Below are 23,844 nucleotides of genomic sequence, written 5' to 3' on the forward strand. Positions count from 1 at the left end.
ATATTGTTATTTTAAATCTTATAAATTCTATTAAAATCATTTAAAATTTAATCTTATGAAATTTTTGATTATAAAAAAAATCTTTTAAACATCAATTTCTAAAAAATCTTTTAAAATCTATAAATTTTTTTATCTAAAAAAAAATCTTTTAAAATCCTATTCGAGTTCCACGTTATTTGGTTTCACTTGCGGAGAAACGCTTTTCCCTTGCAAAAATAATAATCAATCTAACATCAACCTGCTTCGTCATTGTACCTTCACATAACTTTCCTCTCATCATCATGTTCGCTTCCATTCCCGCACAACACAAGAGATTCATGCTTGCAACTTGATTCCAAGTTCCCAATTTCCCCTTTAAAGAGTTTTCAAATCCCAACCCAAATCCTGAAATGGCCAACGTCTCGGTAGCCGCGGAGTGGCAGCTCCTCTACAACCGCTACTACCGTAAGCCAGAGCTCTACCCAATGCGATGGAAACACGTGGACCTCGCCCGGAACAAGATCGCCGCCGCTCCCTTCGGCGGTCCGGTCGCCGTCATCCGCGACGATTCCAAGATCGTCCAGCTCCACGCCGAGTCCGCCCTCCGCAAGCTCCGCCTCTTCTCCTCCTCCGGCCACCTCCTTGCTGACACCGTCTGGCGCCACTCCGGCGGCCGCCTCATCGGAATGTCCTGGACCGACGATCAAACCCTAATCTGCGTCGTCCAGGACGGCACCATCTACCGATACGACGTCCACGCTCAGCTTCTGGAACCTAACCTCTCGCTCGGCAGCGAGTGTTTCGAACAGAACGTCGCTGATTGCACCTTCTGGAGCAACGGATTGGTGTGCATAACGGAATCGAATCAGTTGTTCTGCATTGCAGATTTCAAAAACCCTAGGTCGGTTAAGCTCGCGGACCCTGGCATCGACGAGCCGCCGCATTGTATGGCGGTGATTGAGCCGCAGTATACCTTGTCGGGTAATGTTGAGGTCTTGCTTGGCGTTGGGGATGCTGTGGTTCTTGCTGTGGAGGAGGATGGAGTGCAGCAGCTTGGTGTTGGGTTGCTCCGGGGACCGCTGCAGAAGATGGTGGTGTCGCGGGACGGCAAGTGGCTCGCGTCGTTCACGCATGACGGCCGGCTTTTGGTCACCACGTCGGACTTGACCGGCGTGATCATTGAGAGGGAGTGTGAGGTAAATCGTGGAAAATTGATTTTGTGTTGCGTTGGATTGAAATGCGTTGTGATTTATGAATGTTGTGTGATTTGAACAATTGCAAATGTTGTAGTTTTCAAATGTAGGAAGACTGGAGGATTAGTTTTTGTTGGTAGAAAAGGGAGTGGGAAGGTTGTTTGGGTTTGTTTTGAAGTTGAGATGCATGTAGTACTCATTATATTTCTGTGAGTTTGTGTAGAATTTGAGGGATATGAGAAAGTTATGATAGTTGAATGCTTAAGAATTTTGCGTGTGTATGCGTGTAGCATAAATTTGAATTTGAATGTGCCATTAAGTCTTCTAATATGCTACCGGCACCATGTCCTAAGTAACACGAAAAGGGTGTATCTAATCTTTTATGAGGCATCCATAATGTTTATGATCTTTATACTCTTTGTTATGTATGAGTGTCTGTATACATATTCCCCCCTCCCATTCCCCCACCTTTTTTATCCTTTAAATCTCACTTTAGGGTTTGATCAGCTGCTCATGTGGTGCCCTTAGCTCAGTAATTGCTTTCATGAGTGCAGTCAGCTCTTCCTCCGGAGCAGCTTGCTTGGTGTGGAATGGATGCTGTACTGCTATACTGGGATGATATGCTTTTAATGATGGGTCCTGATGGAGATCCAGTTCACTACCTTTATGATGAACCAATAATTCTTATACCTGAGTGTGATGGAGTGAGGATTTTGTCTAACACTAGTATGGAATTTCTACAACGGGTGCCTGATTCCACAGTTTCCATCTTCACAATTGGAAGTACATCACCTGCAGCTTTACTATATGATGCCTTGGATCACTTTGATAGGCGTAGTGCCAAGGTAGGGTCTTTATTCCTGCAGTTCTTTTACTGTTGCATGACTGACTTCATCATTTTCAGTGTCTGTTTTAAAGTTTTGATTGTATGTAGAGTTTGTATGTCCAGAGCTTTGATGTTTTAGTTATTGTATGTTATTGCTTATGTTCAGATCCACTTCTTGCCAACTTATAACCTCTGAATTTGTCTATACTTTCAAATTTGAGCTTACCAACTTACGATATGGAGTAGGGAAAGGCCTCAGAGTGTGTGTGAGTGTGTTTGAAGAACAAAGACCTTGAAATTCAATTTACTTGTTTGCAGAGCTTCACGGTAATTCTCCGTAGGCTGAAACCACTATATTGAGCATAAGTTTCAAATTATTTTGTTCTTTTTGTCTTAGTGAAATTATTTTGAAGAATTAAGAAAAGAACTTAATTAGTATCTCTAGCAACAAATCCTACTATGGTTTTTCTTCTCCTATTAGGCTTGTGGTGCTTTTCTCTGATAGTTAGAAGCTTCTAATTGGGCCTTGGGTCATTCATTGATTGGCCACTTCTTGCCAAGAATCTGTGTATGTTAATATTGAGATATATAAAACCATTAATGTAGCCTCACCCAATAGCTTAAGCTTTTAGGTTTAATTGGTTCTTTACATGGTATTAGAGCCTCGGTGTACCGGGTTTGAACCTCACCGCCCCCCACTTTCTTTCTAGTAGAATTTCTTAGCACAGGTAGGTGGGCCTGTGCATTGTCCACCCTTCAAGCCCAGTGGGCTCTCGTGTGAGGGGACGTGTTGAGATATATAAAACCATTAATGTAGCCTCACCCAATAGCTTAAGCTTTTGGGTTGAATTGGTTCTTTACATGGTATTAGAGCCTCGGTGTACCGGGTTCGAACCTCACCGCCCCCCACTTTCTTTCTAGTGGAATTAATTTTGTTGTTGTTGAGATATATAAAACCATTAATGTTTTTATATATCTCAACAGTTAATTATTTAGGTGTAGCCTTTATTTAAATTATCTTATGTAATATAGATTAACAAGGTTATGTTATGCTCTGTTGAGCACTGTGATTCTATTTTATTTGTATATTTATACAACAGAATCTAGATTGCATGTGTAGTCCAATTTTTATATATTGCAGGTCTGTTAACATTGCAAAACGATTTTTATTTTATTTCATTTTTGAAGTAAGTAAATCAATTAAATATTCAGTGTACTGATTGTTAATATTCATAAACTTTTACAGCTCCCCACATTGATTCTGTTTATCAAAGTGTATGTAAAATCCATTAGTGTTGGACATGTTGAGCATTGCTTTCTATTGACGACATAATATACCTTTATTTGACTTATTTTTGAAAGAAAATAATGGTGGCTTTTATTTTCAGTAATTGACGATGTAGGTGAATTTGGCTAACTGAATCTGTGTTGATGTAATTTCTCTAATTTAGTGCTGCAATAAAGAAATTATGAATCAAACAAGCATTTTTTGCATTTTTTATGACATACTTTTGGTATCAAAATCAAGAAAAAGATGACCTTTGCTTTATGTGGGTTTTGGTCGATGTGTCAGGTCTTCCTTTGCAATCTAATTATGGCATCATCAAACAGTTCATACTTGTAGATGGCTTTCTGATTTTTTTTATCATTACCCAGGCAGATGAAAATTTGAGATTGATAAGATCGTCCCTTCCCGAGGCTGTTGAAGCATGTGTTGATGCTGCAGGTCATGAATTTGACATTTCACGTCAACGAACTCTCTTAAGGGCAGCCAGTTATGGGCAAGCCTTTTGTAGGTAAGCTTGATTTGGGTTTTCTGTTGGATATACATATGGGAATCTTATATATAATGTTTTGTTGTCTTAATTACACTGTTTCCAGTAGTGAAGCTCTTAAAAGGGACAAGCATATTTTCTGATATTTGCTCTCGGTAATGATATCCAGTTGACTTTGGCAGCAATTTTCAACGTGATCGTATCCAAGAGATGTGTAAAATTCTGCGGGTCTTGAATGCAGTGCGCAGCCTTGAGATTGGCATTCCTCTTAGCATTCAGCAATATAAGGTTTTTAAGGCTTACTTGTCTATCTCAGTGCTGAAATTGCCTATGTTGATGTTGTACTGAACTAGCTTATTGCCATCAGTTGCTTACACCATCTGTTCTGATTGGTCGCCTGATCAATGCTCACCAACATCTGCTTGCATTGCGAATATCAGAATATCTTGGAATGAATCAAGTAAGTGTGTGCTTATTGTGTGGGTTTATATATTTTATAATTTTGCATTTTGTTTTGATAACTCTGGCACCTACTGATCACATACAAGATTGAACCTTGTTTCTCTTTAAGTAATCCCTCTGTTATATGAGCAGAAATTTGTTCATCACTTTTAAAGTCTTGGAGCCTGTTGCCATTACCTTTTTGATAAAAGAAATTCATTAAGACAAAGAGAAGTTGATTACAAGGAGTTAGGAGGATAAGAGATCCTCCTTAAAATAAAATGAAATACAAACAACAAAGAATGAAGAAAACATCAATGGAGCAATGCTATTGCTACCCCATCCTTTAACATATCTAGGGGAAATTCCCTTATAAAGATCATCTGCTTTACAAAGCCAATTGCCTTGAAAAGATTTTAAACCCTGGATAACTTCAAGTTGAAGAACGATTATCGAGGAGTCTGATATTATATTATTTGATTCGTTTTTTATTAGTTTTACTCATTTAATAATATGAATAAGAATTCATATCTATAATTCATTTAAATGATAAAAAAAATATGTATTTATTAGAAATTAATAACTATCTATATTAATATAATACGAATTAATAGATAGTATAAAACAGTCAAAATTGTAAAAATTATTATTCATAATATAAGTATATAACATAAATGAAATATTAGAAATAGTCATTTTCGTTTTCTATTTTTTGATTTTTTTCAGTATTTAATTAAAAAATGAAATAGAATAATAAATTTATAGAAAAATTATGAATATTTATAATAAATATTCATTCACTATTTTAATTCTTTTGAGTTATTATATATATATATATATATACATATGAAAAATCCAAAATTCAGTCACTGGACTGTCCAGTGAGTGAATTTTGACTATATTCTCGCGGGAGAATATAGTGCGAAAACATTACAATGGTGTTCTGCAGGTGTTCTCCCGGGATAACATAGGCAAAATTTTTTGTGCACTATATTCTCGCCTGGACCTAATTTACATCAAGTCACTTGATACTCACTAAACCCATATATATATCCCAAAGTAGCTGCTTATCCAAAGAAATCTCCTTAATTCCTTAATGATGCGAGAATTACGCACAAACCAAAGCACCAAAATATAGCATATAATGTGACAAACAAAGGAAAATCAAATTTAGAGAATTTGTGACAAACAAAGCAGCTCTATTTAGCTGACGTAATGCCTAATTTCCTATACCGTTAAAGACAAACAAATACACTAAATATAACCAACCCCGCGTAATAAGTAGCTAAGAAGCATGATCCATTAAAGGACCATGAACATATAAGGGGTTTAGGCTCTTTGATAAGAACCAACCACTAACAACAAATTACAAAACACAAGAGGAATCTGAATGAGAAAGTGAGGTCTGTATTACTGGAAGTAATAGCACAGTACAGAGAATTGGAAGAATTTGAAGTAATATCAGATTGAACAGAACTGAGGAAGTTACAAGCAACAAAAAAGAAATGGTAACGTAGAGCAATTGGAGACTCTACTCCCAAGCCAAGGTTCCAACCAAGGTTCTATATGTCCCCAAAATGATGCTTCTCTTCCTATTTAATACCAGCCTTCGCTGATGCACCGAAAGTGACTCTAACCAAAAGATTCCCTCCTAACTAACATATGCCGAGTCTGCATTTGAAATTGAGAGCAATGATCTCCTACGTCTCTTTCTTTTGTAAGTCCTCCTAACCAATATCCCCCCCCTCCCCAACAAAAAAAACAAAACATTCACCATGTCCTCAAGGTGAAGATCAGCCTTGAACCCATTAATGTCTCCCCCATGGTCCCATTGTTTGAAATGTAATGAGCAGCTTATACATAAAGCATAATAACCTCAACCAAAATCACATTGCCATTCTTGAATACCCATTTATGCGCCAAGCATAATGATTTCCTCTAGGATGCCATTGTCCTTCGACTTCCTAAGCAAGGATTGACAACAATGGTGATGACAGAGAAGACTCTTCTTCAGTACCATGTTTTCGAGATGATGATTGAATGGAATTCTTGAAACAATTAATATCACTAGAAAAGAAGATTTGTATATAATTGAATTGTATAATATTTGTACAAGAGTTCTCTATTTAAAGAGACTAAAAAACCTAATGGGCTAAGCCCAAATACACTTATAGAGTACAAAATAATAATAAAATAATTCTATTATTTACAATACTCCCCCTCAAGCTGAGGAATGGATATTTATCATTCCCAGCTTGGTAGTAAGTTCTTGAAATCTATCATTAGGAAGACCCTTGGTTAAGACATCAGCCAATTGACGACCAGAAGGAATATATGGAGTAGTGATCAGTCCACTGTCTAATTTCTCTTTAATGAAGTGGCGATCAATCTCAATATGTTTGGTTCGATCGTGTTGAACTGGATTGTGGGCTATACAAATAGCTGACTTGTTATCACAAAGTAACTTCATAAATCCTTCATATCTCACCTTGAGATCATCTAGAATGATTTTCAGCCATAATAACTCACAGATACCTTGAGCCATAGCTCGTAATTCTGCTTCTGCACTTGATCTAGCAACCACATTTTGCTTTTTACTTCTCCATGTTATAAGATTTCCACAGAGAAACATAGAATAGCCCGAATTAGACCGTCGGTCAGTCACAGATCCAGCATAATCGGCGTCTGTATAAACTTCTAAGGATAAGTTTCCTCCTCTTTGGAACAATAGTCCTCTACCTGGTGTGCCTTTCAGATATTGGAGAATCCTGTCCACAGCTCGCAAGTGTTTCTCCCTCGGATCATGCATAAATTGACTAACAACACTAACTGCATAAGTTAGATCAGATCTAGTATGAGTTAGATATATCAATCTGCCCACTATTCGTTGATATTGTCCTTTGTCAACTGGAGAACTCTCATTTTCACTTCCCAGTCTGTTATTCTGCTCAATCGGAGTACTGGAAGGTTTATACCCAAGTTTTCCTGCTTCTTTAAGGAGGTCAAGAACATACTTCCTTTGACAAATAAATATCCCTTGCTTTGAATGAGCAACTAATAGTAATTATGTAGTCATTTATTAGTAATTATGTAGTCATTTATTAGTAATTATGTAGTCATTAATAAGTAATTATGTAGTCATTTATTAGTAATTATGTAGTCATTTATTTGTATTTATTTAGTCCGTTACTTGTATATTGGGCCAAGCCCATTAGGTCAAAATTAGGTCAAGAAGTCTCTATAAATAGAGACCCCTATGTACAGATTCAAATACGATTTAATAATATTTCAAATACCCTTTTATTTCAAGTTGGTATCAGAGCTCTCGATCCTGAGGGCTCTGCTTCCGCGCCTATTGTCTTTAGAACAAGAACTTTTTATTCTTTTTGTCTCTCGCTGCCATCAGCCGCCACCGGATTTTTTTTCCGGGGACCTCTTGGACCCTCTGTTACTGTTCATCGTCTCCATTATTCTTCATCACAAGACAGCATCTGTTCATCACAATTGGACCCTTTCCCGGTGGTTTTTCAACTCCGAACAGACCCAGAAAGAACCGCGCTCACCGGACGATGTTGCTCCAGAAATTTCAGACCGGACGGCCACCGCACGCGCCCACACACGCCGCCCCTTCAACCGCGAGTGAAGCCCACGTGCAGCCAATCTCACCGGCGCGTGAGATCATTTTTCCGGATCGGACCACCGCGATCTTGATCTTCCCTTCATCCTCTTTCTGGATCTGTGCTCCTCTCTTTGATCGGACATCGTTTGGTATTTATTTGTGATTTTTTGGCTTCTTGGAGCTTTTCTTTGACCATTTTCTGTGCAGTATGGCCTCTTCTCAAAGGAGTTCTTTTTCAAAATTTTATGATGGTACCTCTTCTAGACCTAAGAGAGATGATCGATGGTGTTCTTATTGTAAAAGCAATCTGTCTTAGAAAAGATGGCAAAGTTGCGTGGTCAAGCGCATTTTACTTCCTCTGAAATAACTCCTACACCTAATAAGACCCAACCTGCATTTCGTCCAGATGAGTTGGAACGGCTCCGAACCATTCTTGATTCTATGAGTAAGCCATCTGATACTAGTGCTTTGACTATGACTGGTATGAGCTCCAAAACTTATTCTTTCCTTTCTTCATGTAATGATTTTAAACATTCTTGGGTTGTTGATTCTGGTGCTACTGATCATATGGCTTGTTGTGCTGACTCCTTTACCTCTTATCATCCTACCATTGGAACTCATACAATAGCCGTAGCTGATGGCTCTCATACATCAGTTGCGGGATCTGGTGACATAAACTTACAGCAGTCCTTACATCTTAAGGATGTTCTTCATGTTCCTAAACTCTCCACGAATCTTCTTTCTATTCATAAAATTAAAAAGATTTGAATTGTACTGTAACCTTCTATCCTACCCATTGTGTTTTTCAGGATCTCGCCACGGGGAAGACGATTGGTAGTGCTAAAGAGCAAGGTGGGCTGTACTATCTGGTGTCACAATCTCCTGCAAATAAAGTAACAAATCACATCTTGATGTCTCATGGTCAATCAACTGCTGATTCTTTGATTTGGCTTCATCATAAGCGCTTAGGTCATCCTCCATTTAGTTTACTCAAATCTTTATTTCCGTCATTGTTTTTGTCTAAATCTGTTGAGTCTTTTCATTGTGATGTTTGTGAATTTGCTAAGCATCATCGTGTGTCTTTTCCTTCTAGTATTACTAAGAGTGTTGAACCTTTTGATCTTATTCATTCTGATGTTTGGGGTCCCTCTAAAGTCCCTCATGGTTCTGGAAATAGATGGTTTGTTTCTTTTATTGATGATTGCACTCGTGTAACTTGGGTGTACTTAATGCGTGAAAAGTCTGAGGTACCACAACTGTTCTTTCAATTTTATAAAATGATTGAGACCCAGTTTGGTAAAAAACTCAAGAGACTAAGAACAGATAATGGTACTGAATATGTTAATCATAGCTTTTCCCAATTTATAAGAAATAACGGTATGATTCATGAACTTACTTGTGTTGACACCCCCCAACAGAATGGGGTTGCTGAAAGAAAAAATCGTCACCTTCTTGAAGTGGCTCGTGCATTAATGTTTCAGACACATGTACCCAAATACTATTGGGGAGATGCTATTCTTACTGCAGCATTCTTGATCAACCGTTTACCCACTCGGGTACTTGACCATGTAAGTCCTATTCACTCTATGACTTCTTTTTTCCCTTCTATTCCAACTATGATGAGTCTTCCTCCACGAGTGTTTGGGTGTGTTGCTTTTGTTCATGTTCATAAACATCATCGCAGTAAGTTGGACCCTAGGGCTATTAAATGTGTTTTTCTTGGTTATGTTCCTGATAAGAAGGGCTACAAGTGCTATCACCCTAGTAGTAGGAAATTTTTTGTTTCTATGGATGTTACATTTCAGGAATCTGAGTCCTTTTTCCAAGGTCCTCATCTTCAGGGGGAGAATCCTTCACCAGAAATCTCATCACCTCCCTTCTTTGAGTTTGAATCATCAGTGTCTACTCCTTTACCTATGTCAGTGTATCCTCCACCTGGTCCTGTTCCTCCTGTGTCTGTTTCTCCTTTGTCTGTTCCTCCTGTGTCTGATCCTCTTGTGAGTAATCCTCCTGTGACTGATTCTCCTGTGATTGATACATCAAGTACACCAGAGATACGAAAGATTATGACACCTGAAAGAAGGAAACAACCCACATTGTCTCAGCAGCAACCTCAATCGTCTGAACCACTGGTAAGTCCTGAATCTCATATTTCTGATCATGATGTTAATACTTCTGATGACTTACCCATTACTACTGATTCTGATGATTTACCCATTGCTCTTAGAAAAGGAAAAAGAGCTTGTCCCAAGAAATCTTGTCCCTCATGTCCCTCTTGTACTCAATACCCTATCTCCCAGTTTGTTTCCTCTGCTAATCTTTCTGTGCAGCACAAAAGCTTTGTTTCAGCACTAGACTCTATTGCAATCCCAAAATCAGTACATGAAGCCTTGAAAGATAGGAATTGGGCTCAAGCCATGCAAGAGGAGATGAATGCATTGGAGAAAAATAAAACATGGGAGGTTATTGATAGACCTACTGGAAAGAAAGCAGTAGGGTGCAGATGGGTTTATGCCCTGAAATATAATTCTGATGGAACTCTTGAGAGATACAAAGCTCGATTAGTTGCCAAAGGTTACTCTCAAACCTATGGCATTGATTATGAAGAAACATTTGCTCCAGTTGCAAAGATGAATACGGTGAGAGTTTTGTTATCCCTTGCTGCCCATTACAATTGGGATATAAACCAATTTGATGTGAAGAATGCTTTCCTCAATGGTGAGTTAGAAGAAGAAGTCTACATGGAAATTCCGCCTGGTTTTGATTCTGTGAAGGGAGAAAATAAAGTTTGTAAATTAAAAAAGGCCTTGTATGGATTGAAGCAGTCACCTCGTGCCTGGTTTGGAAAGTTTACTAAGGTTATGATGACCTTAGGATATAAACAAAGTCAAGGAGATCACACTCTTTTTTTCAAGCACTCCCAAAATGGGAAGCTTACTGTGCTCCTTGTATATGTTGATGATATTATTATCACAGGTGATGATTTTGTGGAGAGACAGATTCTGCAAACACGGCTTGCCTCTGAGTTTGAAGTCAAAGACCTTGGGAAACTGAGATATTTCCTAGGGATAGAAGTAGCTCATTCGAGCAAAGGAATCTTTATCAGCCAGAGGAAATATGTTCTTGATCTTCTCAAAGAAGCAGGAAAGCTCGGGTGTAAACCCTCTAATACTCCTATTGAGCAGAATCACAAGATGGGCTATGAAGAGGAGAGTCCTCCAGTTGATAAAGGACAATATCAACGGCTAGTTGGGAAATTGATATATTTGGCCCATACTAGACCAGACTTAGCTTATGCTGTTAGTGTTGTCAGTCAGTTTATGCACGATCCAAAGGAGAAACATATGCAGGCAGTAGAGAGAATTCTTCAGTATCTGAAAGGTACTCCTGGTAAAGGGTTGTTATTCCGACGTGATGGCAATCTATCTTTAGAAGTCTACACAGATGCTGATTATGCTGGATCCGTGACTGACCGTCGTTCTACCACTGGTTATTGCATGTTTCTTTGTGGTAACTTGGTGACATGGAGAAGTAAGAAACAAGATGTGGTCGCCAGATCAAGTGCAGAAGCTGAATTTCGAGCTATGGCTCAAGGCATTTGTGAGTTACTGTGGCTGAAAATTGTACTTGATGATCTAAAAATAAAATGTGAGGGACCTATGAAGCTGCTATGTGATAATAAGTCCGCTATTTGTATAGCTCATAATCCAGTTCAACATGATCGGACTAAACATATTGAGGTCGACCGCCATTTCATCAAAGAGAAACTTGATAGCGGGTTGATTACCACTCCATACATTCCCACTGGGCGTTAATTAGCTGATCTATTGACAAAGGGGCTTCCTTCAGATAGATTTCAAGAACTTGCTAGCAAGCTGGGAATGATAAATATCTATTCCTCAGCTTGAGGGGGAGTGTTGTAAATAGTAATTATGTAGTCATTTATTAGTAATTATGTAGTCATTAATAAGTAATTATGTAGTCATTTATTAGTAATTATGTAGTCATTTATTTGTATTTATTTAGTCCGTTACTTGTATATTGGGCCAAGCCCATTAGGTCAAAATTAGGTCAAGAAGTCTCTATAAATAGAGACCCCTATGTACAGATTCAAATACGATTTAATAATATTTCAAAAACCCTTTTATTTCAAGTTAATAATAATGAAAGCATGACTTTGGTAAATCTTCCAAACCAAGCACGCGGGGATTGCTTCAAACCATACAACGCCTTCTTTAACCTGCAAACTTTATTATCTCCATTTGTAGAGTTAAATCCTGATGGAATCTCCATGTAAACCTCCTCTTCTAATTCACCATTGAGGAAAGCATTTTTCACATCAAATTGGTTCAAATCCCAGTTAAAATGAGCAGCGAGGGACAATAGAACTCTTACAGTGTTCATTTTGGTCACTGGAGCAAATGTTTCTTCGTAACCAATGTCATAGGTCTGTGTGTATCCCTTGGCTACCAATCGAGCTTTATACCTCTCAAGAGTCCCATCAGAATTATACTTCGGAGTATACACCCATCTGCACCTTACTGTCCTTTTTCCATTTGGCTTGCCAACAACTTCCCATGTATTATTCTTCTCGAATGCATTAATCTCCTCATGCATGGCTTGAACCCAATTATCATCCTTTAATGCTTCATGTACTGATTTCGGGATTGAAATGGAGTCAAGTGCTGTAATAAAACTTCTATGCTGCAGAGAAAGATTCTTAGAGGAGACAAAATGAGAAATAAGGTGTTGGGTACAAGACCTTTTCCCTTTTCTTACAGCAATGGGTAAGTCATCATAATTAATATCAGGCTCAGGAATAAAAGAAGTAGTGTGTTCAGTACTTACCAGCGGTTCAGGCGATTGCAGTTGCTGATGGGGCAGTGTGGGTTGTTTCTTCCTTTGGTAGAATAGTTCAGGTTTCCCAGCTTTGCGTATTTTCTGTCTATCAATAGGAGGCATGTCACATGAGGAATCAGATGAATTTTCAACCTCAGCAATTAAGTCTTCCTTCTCATTGTCATGTCGTGTAACTACTGGAGTAGAAGATGTAGGTAACAGAAAGGGAGACTCAGACTCGAAGAAAATGGATGAAGCTTCTACACTATTTTCCCCCTGAAGCTGAGGGTGTAGAAAGTAAGACTCAGATTCATGGAAGCTAACATCCATAGAGACAAAGAATTTACAACTTGGAGGGTGGTAACATTTGTATCCTTTCTTGTTGGGAGCATAACCAAGGAAGACACACTTAAGGGCTCTTGGCTCTTATTTTCTCCGATGTTGTTTATGGATATGGACTAAGGCAACACATCCATAGATACGAGACTGGAGACTTTGCATAATTGGAACAGAAGGAAAAAAAGAGGTCATGAGATCAACAGGACTTACATGGCCAAGGACTCTGGAAGGCAAGCGGTTGATCAAATAGGCTGCAGTTAATAAGGCTTCTCCCCAGTAAAAGTTGGGTACAGATGTTTGAAACAATAATGCTCTTGTGACTTCAAGCAAATGTCGATTTTTTCTTTCAGCAACCCCATTCTGTTGAGGGGTATCCACGCATGTGAGCTCATGAATCATACCCTTATCTGAAACGAATTGTGACAGACGCTGGTTGACATACTCCGTACCATTGTCAGATCTTAATCTCTTAATACTTTTACCAACTGTGTCTCGATCATTTGATAAAATCGAATAAACAATTCTGGTACTTTTGACTTGTCTTTCATCAAGAATATCCATGTCACCCGAGTGCAATCATCAATAAAAGAAACAAACCACCTAGCACCTGAAATATTATGTACTTTAGACGGGCCCCAAACATTTGAATGGACAAGAGTAAAAGGCTCAATGCTCTTTATTGAACTTGAAGGAAAGGGCAAACGATGGTGTTTCGCAAGCTCACAAACATCACAATGGAAGGAGTCAATTGCCTGATCCTTAAACAAAGAAGGAAACATTGACTTCAATAAGCCAAATGACGGGTGCCCCTGGCGTTTGTAATGAAGCCAAATCTGTGAGAATGAAGTAGACGGGTGATGACTCATTAATAATTGATTCCCGGTATCCCTTGTAGCATGCTCTGGAATGAGATAGTACAACCCACCTTGCTCCTTAGCAACTCCAACCGTCCTCCCCGTGGTGATATCCTGAATAACATAATGAGTAGAAAAAAATGTGATAGCACAATTCATGTCAGTTGTAAGCTTATAAGTGGAGATAAGATTGGTAGAGAGCTGAGGAACATAAAGAACATTCTTTAAAAATAAAGAAGGTTGAATTTGAATGTTACCAGAACCCACAACTGATTTGTGGGATCCATCAGCTACAGCTATAGTACGGATCCACTAGTAGGGTGATATGAAAGAAAAGAATCAGCTAGACAGGTCATATGATCAGTTGCACCAGAATCCATAATCCATGAATTTTTGAAATGAGTGCAAGATGAAAGAAGAGATGTAGGGTGTGTGATCTTACCAAACATAGTTGATAAAAAAAATAAAATAAATTTTTCCTTTTTTTTTTTTTTTTCCCGGGTGAACAGTACCGATGAATAGTGCGCGATGAACAGTGTCACTCACGTGAACAGTGTGCGATGAACATGTCGCGTGAACAGTACCCCGATGAACAGTGCGAGCGATGAATAGTACGCTTTTTTTTTCTAGAGCTGTTCCAGTCGTTTGATGAAAAAGAAACCTCCGTAGAATGATAGATCTGAGAAAACAGAGTGAAACAGGGGGTCCTCACGGTCCAAAAGGTCCACGGAAATTTTTTTTCTGGCGGCGGCGAGAGGCAAAAGGGTTTAATTTTTTAGAGGTAGTGATTTGCGGAAGCAGAACCCTCAGAATCGAGAGCTCTGATACCAACTAGAAAAGAAGATTTGTATATAATTGAATTGTATAATATTTGTACAAGAGTTCTCTATTTAAAGAGACTAAAAAACCTAATGGGCTAAGCCCAAATACACTTATATAGTACAAAATAATAATAAAATAATTCTATTTTTTACAATAATATCCATGGAAACACCAGGAAGACCCTGCATATGCTTCAAGTCAAACTCTCTTGCTTCTACATGAACAACTATTTCACTCTATTAGCTAGGCTCCTGCTTCTGTTCATGTTCAGTCTCTTGGTCATTCCATTCAAACTCGTTCTAAGACCTTGGCTCGTTCTTTGACTCTCCTCACTTATGTTGAACCATCCTCTGTGAAACAAGCTTTAACTAGTCCCCCTTAGCTTAAGGCAATGCAGTCTGAATTTGATGCTTTGTTAGCTAATAATACTTGGACTCTTGTTGACTTGCCTCCTAACAGAAAAGCTATAGGTTGCAAATGGGTCTTTACTTTAGAGTTAAAGAAAATCCAGATGGGTCAATCAACAAGTACAAGGCAAGGTTGGTTGCCAAAGGTTTCCATCAACAAGCTGTGTTTGACTACAATGAGACATTCAGCCCTATAGTTCAACCTATTACAATCAGAATAATGCTCACTTTGGCCTTGACTCAGCTGGGTTCTAAGACAATTGGATGTTAACAATGTTTTTCTCAATGGTGACTTGTAGGAGGAAGTTTTCATGGTTCAGCCCCTGGGTTTTTAGCACATGAATAAGAACCTGGTCTGTAAATTAAATAAGGCACTTTATGGTCTAAAACAAGCTCCTAGAGCTTGGTTTGATAAACTGAAATGTGCCTTGATTTCTCTCAGTTTCAAGTCCAGTTGTTGTGATCCATCGCTGTTTATTCTCAAATCTGCCACTGCAAGTGTTTATGTCCTTGTATACGTTGATGATATCATTGTGATAGGGACTGACCCTTCCTTTATTCGGCAACTTATCTCTAAGCTTAACTCTCAGTTTGCTTTGAAGGACTTGGGTGAATTAGACTATTTCCTTGGTGTTGAGGTGAAGAAACATGCGTCGGGTGGTTTGAGCTTATGTCAAACTAAGTATATCATAGACCTGTTAATGCGTGCAACAATGAATGAAGCTAAAGGTATTTCTTCACCAATGCCAACTGGGTGCAAACTTTCTAGGTGTGGCTCATCCTATTTTCATGATCCTTATTTCTATAGATCCATTGTTGGTGCCTTGCAATATGCCACCATCACTAGACCATAAATCAGCTATGCAGTCAATAAAGTATGTCAGTTCATGGCTCAACTACTTGATGATCATTGGCTGGTTGTAAAAAGAATGCTTAGGTACCTTAAAGGTACACTTTCGTTTGGTCTTTTCCTCAGTCCAGCAGCTCCTTCCGGGCCCTTTTCTCTTACTGCTTTCTGTGATGCTGATTGGGCCAGTGATCTAGATGATAGGAGATCCACATCTGGTGCTTGTGTATATCTTGGTCCTAATCTTGTGTCTTGGTGGTCAAAGAAGCAGACATTGGTGGCTCGTTCCAGCACTGAAGCTGAGTATCAAAGTCTTGCTGCCAATTGCTCAGAAATTCTTTGGATTCAGTCCCTTCTTCGTGAACTTCAGGTGCCTCTCTCCACTCCTCAGATTTTGTGCGATAACATGAGTACAATGGTACTATCACATAATCCTGTGCTTCATGCTCGCACTAAGCATATGGAACTCAATATGTTCTTTGTCCGTGAGAGAGTTATTTGCAAGGAACTTCAAGTGTCTCGTATACCTGCCTCAAACCAGATTGCAGATACACTCACGAAGGCTTTAACTTCTGCTCAGTTTGCTGAATTGCATACTGTAAAGAACTAATTCAACCCAAAAGCTTAAGTTGTTGGGTGAAGTTACATTAATAATTTTATATATCTCAACACGCCCCCTCACATGAGAGCCCACTGGGCTTGAAGGGTGGATAATGCACAGGCCCATCTACCTGTGCGAACCAAGAAATTCCACTTGAAAGAAAGTGGGGGGCGGCGAGGATCGAACCCGGGACACGAGACTCTGATACCATGTAAAGAACCAATTCAACCCAAAAGCTTAAGCTGTTGGGTGAGGTTACATTAATGATTTTATATATCTCAACACATACCAAACTTAGAGTGTTTGATTCCAACCACTGCTGAATTTGCGGGAGGGTATTAGTGTAAAGAACCAATTCAACCCAAAAGCTTAAGCTTTTGGGTGAAGCTACATTAATGGTTTTATATATCTCAACACGCCCTCTCACACGAGAGCGCACTGGGCTTGAAGGGTGGACAATGCACAACCCACCTACCTGTGCGAAGAAAGAAATTCTACTAGAAAGAAAGTGGGGGGCGGTGAGGATCGAACCCGGTACACCGAGGCTCTGATACCATATAAAGAACTAATTCAACCCAAAAGCTTAAGCTTTTGGGTGAGGCTACATTAATGGTTTTATAAAGAACCAATTCAACCCAACAACTTAAACTATTAGGTGAGGGCCTCTTTAATGGTTTATATTATACTCTAACACGCCCCCTAATACGAGAGCCCACTAGGCTTGAAGGGTGGACAATGCACAGGCCCACCTACCTGTGCGAACAAAGAAAAATTCCACTTGAAAGAAAGTGGGGGGCGGCGAGAATCGAACCCGGGACACGAGGCTCTGATACTATATAAAGAACCAATTCAACCTAAAAGCTTAAGCTTTTGGGTGAGACTACATTAATGGTTTTATATATCTCAACAATTAGAATATATAAGCTTTAGCTTCCAGCTTAGTTAGTTGGTGTATCTGTTCATTATATTTCTGGTTGTATAGGATTATTCTTCTACTTTCTGTTTTGTTATCTGTTAGTCTGTTAGTGTTAGCTTTCTGTTCTGTTAGAATGTTAAAGTACTATAAATAGTGCCTCTCTGTATTTTCTTCGTCAGAATATTCAATAACAATACTATGGCTTTCTTCTCTCTTCTCTCCTCTCTCTCTTTTCCCAAACTCTAATATACTGGGTTGACCATTATTCCTAGTCCCAAGTCTCCTTATTGACCGTTGCTTGGTAATAAATTCATAACAATACTATTGATTGATAGTCTTTTTCCTTGTTTTCTGATTAATGATATCATTTGTACATTAGCAGTGTTCTATAAGTATAGTGTGAGTTTGATTTTTTTCGTGACTGCTTTTGCGTAGGAGGTGGTAATAATGCACTGGGCATGTTCAAAGATAACTGCTTCATTGGCAATTCCCGATGCCACTCTTCTAGAGATTCTGCTTGACAAGGTTTCCCTCCCTCCACTTCAAACTCTGTTTAGTTATTCTATTTTCTGTGACAATTCTTGACTTACATTTTTTTATTCTCAGTTAAAACTGTGCAAAGGCATATCCTATGCAGCAGTTGCTGCTCATGCAGATAAAAATGGCCGCCGGAAGTTAGCTGCCTTGCTTGTTGAACATGAACCTCGCTCTTCTAAACAGGTGGTGTCCTGATTTTCTGGTTTTGTAGATACGTGATGAATTAATGGGTTATCAGTCTTTGCTTTGTCCCCCCATTTTTTAGCTGGTGTCTAATGTCTCCTTTGTTTCATCCAAGCAAATTTAATTTGTTCATTGGAATATTTGTTATCATACTGATTAACTCTTCTGTTCAGGTTCCTCTTTTGTTAAGCATAGGAGAAGAAGATACAGCCTTGATGAAGGCAACTGAATGTGGTGATACAGACCTTGTTTACCTTGTCCTTTTTCATATTTGGCAAAAGGTATTGGCTTATACTTTAAATGTTATCTTGTTTGTCATGTTTAGAGCAACATGATTTTATCTCATGCACTCATTCTTCTGTTGATGATGATACAGCGGCAGTCATTGGAATTTTTTGGAACTATACAGGCTAGGCCATTAGCACGTGACTTGTTTATAACTTATGCGAGGTATGTGACCTGGAACCATATTCCAGAAGGCAAGACAGTGTGGATTCTTCTGGTTATATAATAAGGTCACTGATAACTCTTAATCAAATAAAGTAAGGAAGATTCTTGCAATAAAAGCGCTTTCTTGAACAAGTCATACCATGGAAAAGCTGTGCATTGTGATAAAAAGTAAAACTTTAGGGGATATCTTATTTAACTGATGACTTTATTTTGAATTCTTTGTCCCCCTCTCTTCAAAAATGGATGCATAAAATAGTTTTAGAAGTTTGGTAGTGAAAGGGTGTGTCTTTTCGTCGACAAACAGATGTATCTTTTCATCCTAAAGGATGTGTTGTTTCATCTGAACAGCTGTGTTGTTTCATCCTAACGGATGTGTTGTTTCATCCTAACGGATGTGTTGTTTCATCCTAACGGACATGTTGTTTCATCCTTGAATGGGTGCCTTTTCGTGTTGAACGAATGTGTCTTTTCGTGTCCAACGGATGTGTTGTTTCGTCGTCGAATAGGTGCATTTTGAAACGTGACCGGTCAGTGTCTATAAATAGACACTGACACCATAAAATGAATCCAGTTTTCTGCACTTAAACTCTGCCGGAATTTTTCTCCTTCCGATTTTGCATACTGTTGTTCATCCTCCGGTGTGATTTCCTCTGGCAATTGTTGTGTTTGTTTGGGCTGTTGATTGGTAGTGCCACCATTCTTCAGACGTAATCCGTTCTATCCTGGGAGACAAGTGTCCATCAACCTTAGGCATCGGTGAGGGGGCAAATTGTCTCAAGGAGACACGTTCTGTGGGCTCGGATTTAATTCCTCTACTTCTGACATATCATTCTATCTGTTCTATCATTCTGCTTGCATCATCATCTGATTTCAAGTAAGTCAGTTCTTTAATTTTAATATTTATAATTGCACAGTGATAATTCTGATCATCTACCTCCTCTGGTTCTATACATGGGTTCAATCTTTTAGTGATATAATATCACCCACTGTCTTCAATAACAATCTTAAGACAATTTTGGTGTTTTGAACCTGTGATCAGTATATCCTGTTTCTTGTTTTATATACTGTTTCTGTTTTATTTACTGTGTGATTAATATGTGTTATTAATCTGTGTGATAAATTAATCTGTGTGATTAATTGTAATTTCTGTTTGTGTAACAGAAAGGGGATCTCTAATCTGTGTATTAAGACACCTTCGTTTTAATACTAATCCGTGTTAGTTATTTGGTTTGTGAATATTCAAATGGCGGATTTTCAATTAATCTTTGTTTGATATCCGTGTTTGCAAAAATTATGTCAAATTCATGTTTCAATGATTTTGCCTTCTAACACAGATAATAAATTAATTCTTCTCGGTTCACGTGCTTCTTATGTAAGAAGTTGGAATTTTTTCTAAAATTAGAACCGTCACTGTTACGAGTCTGCATGTTTGCTTTATGGTTTGTTGCCATTATTCTATATCTATAGAATCCGATTAATTGCTTTTCATTTTATAGTTTGGATACATGTTTTCTTTTGGTTTTGAGATATATTACTTGTCTCAATTTTCGTGTCCATGCTTATTAGTTTTGAATAGCCATGGTTAGTAAAATCACCGACTTGGATTCTGTTACGTATTCAATTGATTTCTATTACTTTTCTCCTCAAGTATCATACCTCTTTGATATATATTATTTCCTTCTCGATAATCGTGCATTGATATGGGCATATGGCCTTTCAATGTATATATGAGTTCCTGTAACGATAATTGCTTTTCGTTTTTTGTGTTGGAAATAATAATTTTGTTTGGATAAAAAAAAAATAAAAAAAATTACGATGCACATATGTTGATTAAGGCACAACATGGGAAGTTTGTGTGCTTTATGCATATATTTGAAATTGAAGTTTAGTGACTTCTATGGTGCAGAAAGATGAATGAAAAATTCAGATATGTTTGTATTTAAAAAAAAAAATCAGATATGTCGGTTGATGTAATTCCATTAATGCATGCCAGTATATTATGTATTTAATGCATTACATAAAGGGAAAGAATATATGTAAAATGCCATTGGAAAATGTCATTGGAAACTTTTTGGTGAATTGTAAGTTTAACGTGAAAACATTGCTATATAATGTTTTGAATTTTGTGAACTTTGTTCTAATTATATGCATGGCTTCATTCTAAAAGAATTGTTTCGTGAAAGACAACCATGATTTGCGATGAATCCGGTTTGGTGGTTGATGGTTTTTTCAATTATATTAAGTCTTTTGTGAAATGGCTTTATATATTTATAAGCATGGTACCAAAAATTGATATATGACCTTTGGTTTTGAGTGCTTACTTTGATGCTGGTTCAATGAGAAATGCAGTGAAATTTGATGCCATTTAATGGTATATAGTATGATAAATGCGAAATATTTATGACATGAATATTTTGTTATATTAATTATTATGTGGGAAATGTCATGCATTTATTGGCATTCAATTGTATATGGTACACTTAATGGACTTGATGGTATATGATGGTGTTTGATATCCATTAACTCGTGACTTATAAATGTGAAAGTTTGACTTTATGATTTAGGCAAGTGATAATTCTTGCTTAAACAATGCACTATGTGCTTTGATGGATATAAAAATCTTATATCTAGTGAAATATTTGATACTATGTGAACTCAAAAGAGCTATCTTAGTGATGGCATGATCAAAGTCAATGTGATGACTTTAAATGTTGTCAATGACATGACAATTGTGTATTATTTTATGGTTAAAATAAAGTTTATTATTTGGTATATGTGTTGTAGCCAAATAAGAAAATTAAAGTTATAAGGAGCAATCGATGGAGAGAGTATGATGGCTCCTTCGAGAAATTTTGTTTAGAGTTTGGTATTATAAACCAAATGATGGCTCCTTATGCTCCATAATCCAATAGGATTGCTGATAGAAAGAACCAAACATTACATGAAATGATCTTGTTGATGTCTGGTTTGTGGGAAAAAGTCATTTAATGACAAATTATATATAATAAGTAAAGTATCCCACAAGAAAATTCAGAACATCCCCTATGAAATATGGAAAGGTAGGGAGTCTACCTTGAATTATCTTGAAGTGTGGGGGTGTTTGACAAAGAGCATACCATACGACATATGGAAAGGAAAGAAGCCATCCCTGAAATACTTTAGAGTGTGGGGGTGCTTGGCTAAGGTTGCGGTTCCTAAACCTAAAAGGTTGAAAATCGGACCTAAAACCGTGGATTGTGTATTCATCGGTTATGCACCTAATAGTAGTGCTTATCGGTTTCTTGTGTATAAATCTGACGTTTCAGATATACATGTTAATACGGTTATTGAATCAAGGGAAGTTACTTTCTTTGAAGATGTATTTCCGTATAAGAAAATACATGAATCAAGTGGTAGTAATGATGATCAGGTTGTGATACCTCGGGATGCTACAACTGATACTGATCCTGTAGAGGATGTAGAAGATGAACCTAGACGTAGCAAGAGGCAAAGGACCGCTACATCCTTTGGACCTGATTTTATGACATATTTATTAGAAAATGAGCCTCGGATGTATAAGGAAGCTATAACGTCCCTGGAAGGACCATTCTGGGAAGAGGCTATCAATAGTGAGATAGAGTCTATCTTGTCCAACCACACTTGGGAATTGGTAAACCTTCCTCCTGGCAATAAGCCTTTAGGAAGTAAGTGGGTTTTCAAAAGAAAAATGAAAGAGAATGGCACTATTGATAAATATAAAGCAAGGCTTGTGGTAAAAGGCTACAGGCAACGTGAAGGTCTCGATTATTTCGATACTTATTCACCGGTTACAAGGATCACATCCATTAGGATGTTGATCGCAATAGCTGCACTGAATGGATTACAAATACATCAAATGGATGTTAAGACCGCCTTCTTAAACGGCGACCTGGAAGAAGTTATATATTTAGAACAACCTGAAGGTTTTGTTGTTCCAGGACAAGAATGGAAAGTTTGTCGCTTAATAAAATCCCTTTACGGGTTAAAGCAAGCTCCAAAGCAATGGCATGCGAAATTTGACAATGTTATGTTATCAAATGGATTTCGAATCAATGAGTGTGACAAATGTGTCTATGTTCGAAATACTGAAAAACATTGTCTGTCTTTATGTAGACGACATGTTGATCATGGGTAGTAATAATCAAATGATTAAAGTTACTAAACAGTTACTTAATAGTAAGTTTGATATGAAAGATATGGGGATAGCAGACGTTATCCTAGGTATTAAAATCCATAGAACATCTGCAGGGTTGGCCTTATCACAGGCTCACTATATAGCTAAGGTTCTTGAGAAATTCAAAAGTTTGAATATAACTCCTGTGAGGAACCCTGTCGATTGTAATCTTAGTTTACTAAAGAACACTGGTAAAGCTACAACACAAAAGCTATATGCTCAAGTGTTGGGAAGCCTGATGTATGTTATGAACTGCACCAGACCTGATATTGCTTATGCAGTAAGTCTTTTAAGTCGCTGTACTAGTAATCCAAATGAAAATCATTGGAAAGCTATGGTAAGAGTTTTGGGATACCTGAAGTATACTCAAAATTTTTCTTTGCATTACGAGAAATACCCCGCAGTTATAGAAGGGTATTGTGATGCAAATTGGATCACCGGCTCTAACGACACTAGATCCACAAGTGGATATGTGTTCACCCTTGGTGGAGGTGCTGTGTCTTGGAAATCGTCCAAGCAGACCTGCATTGCAAGGTTAACCATGGAAGCAGAATTTATTGCTTTAGATAAAGCCGGTGAAGAAGCCGAATGACTTCGTAATTTTATTGAGGATGTTCCTAATTGGCCAAGACCGGTCCCAGCCGTATGCATACATTGTGATAGCCAAGCAGCTATTGGAAGGGCCAAGAACGTCATGTATAACGGTAAGTCTAGACACATACGTCGTAGACATGATACCGTAAGACAACACTACTCTCGAATGGAATCATTTCAATTGACTATGTTAAGTCTAAGGAAAACATAGCGGATCCGTTAACCAAAGGGATTCCTAGAGAGTTGGTTGAAAATTTGTCGAAAGGAATGGGTTTAAGGCCTATCAATTGTTGAGCATTGCGGTAACTCTACCTAGAAGAGTGGAGATCCCATGAACTAGGTTCAAAGAGACAACTAAGTGATGGTCGACTGTTCAAACACTGTAGAGTTTTTAAACTCATACTCATTCCTAAGACAAGACAGTGTATTT

General features: G+C 38.1%; 1 protein-coding gene across 1 annotated transcript; it reads left to right on the forward strand.

Moving 5' to 3' along the window:
• Positions 1-261: 261 nt before the first annotated feature.
• On the forward strand, positions 262-18,628 carry LOC133300777 (protein VACUOLELESS1; the record flags this gene model as incomplete). Its single annotated transcript, XM_061500365.1, has 9 exons — positions 262-1,175; positions 1,727-2,017; positions 3,655-3,794; positions 3,956-4,061; positions 4,141-4,233; positions 17,894-17,983; positions 18,065-18,178; positions 18,352-18,459; positions 18,555-18,628. Coding segments are annotated over exons 1-9 (1,802 nt in total), but the record flags the coding sequence as incomplete, so codon positions are not given.
• Between the last annotated feature and the right edge of the window lie 5,216 nt (positions 18,629-23,844).

Source organism: Gastrolobium bilobum, unplaced genomic scaffold, assembly GCF_033153095.1.
Source record: "Gastrolobium bilobum isolate Gb01-03AN ecotype WA unplaced genomic scaffold, APGP_CSIRO_Gbil_v1 utg14974, whole genome shotgun sequence".
In the NCBI taxonomy this organism is placed as follows: Eukaryota; Viridiplantae; Streptophyta; class Magnoliopsida; order Fabales; family Fabaceae; genus Gastrolobium; species Gastrolobium bilobum.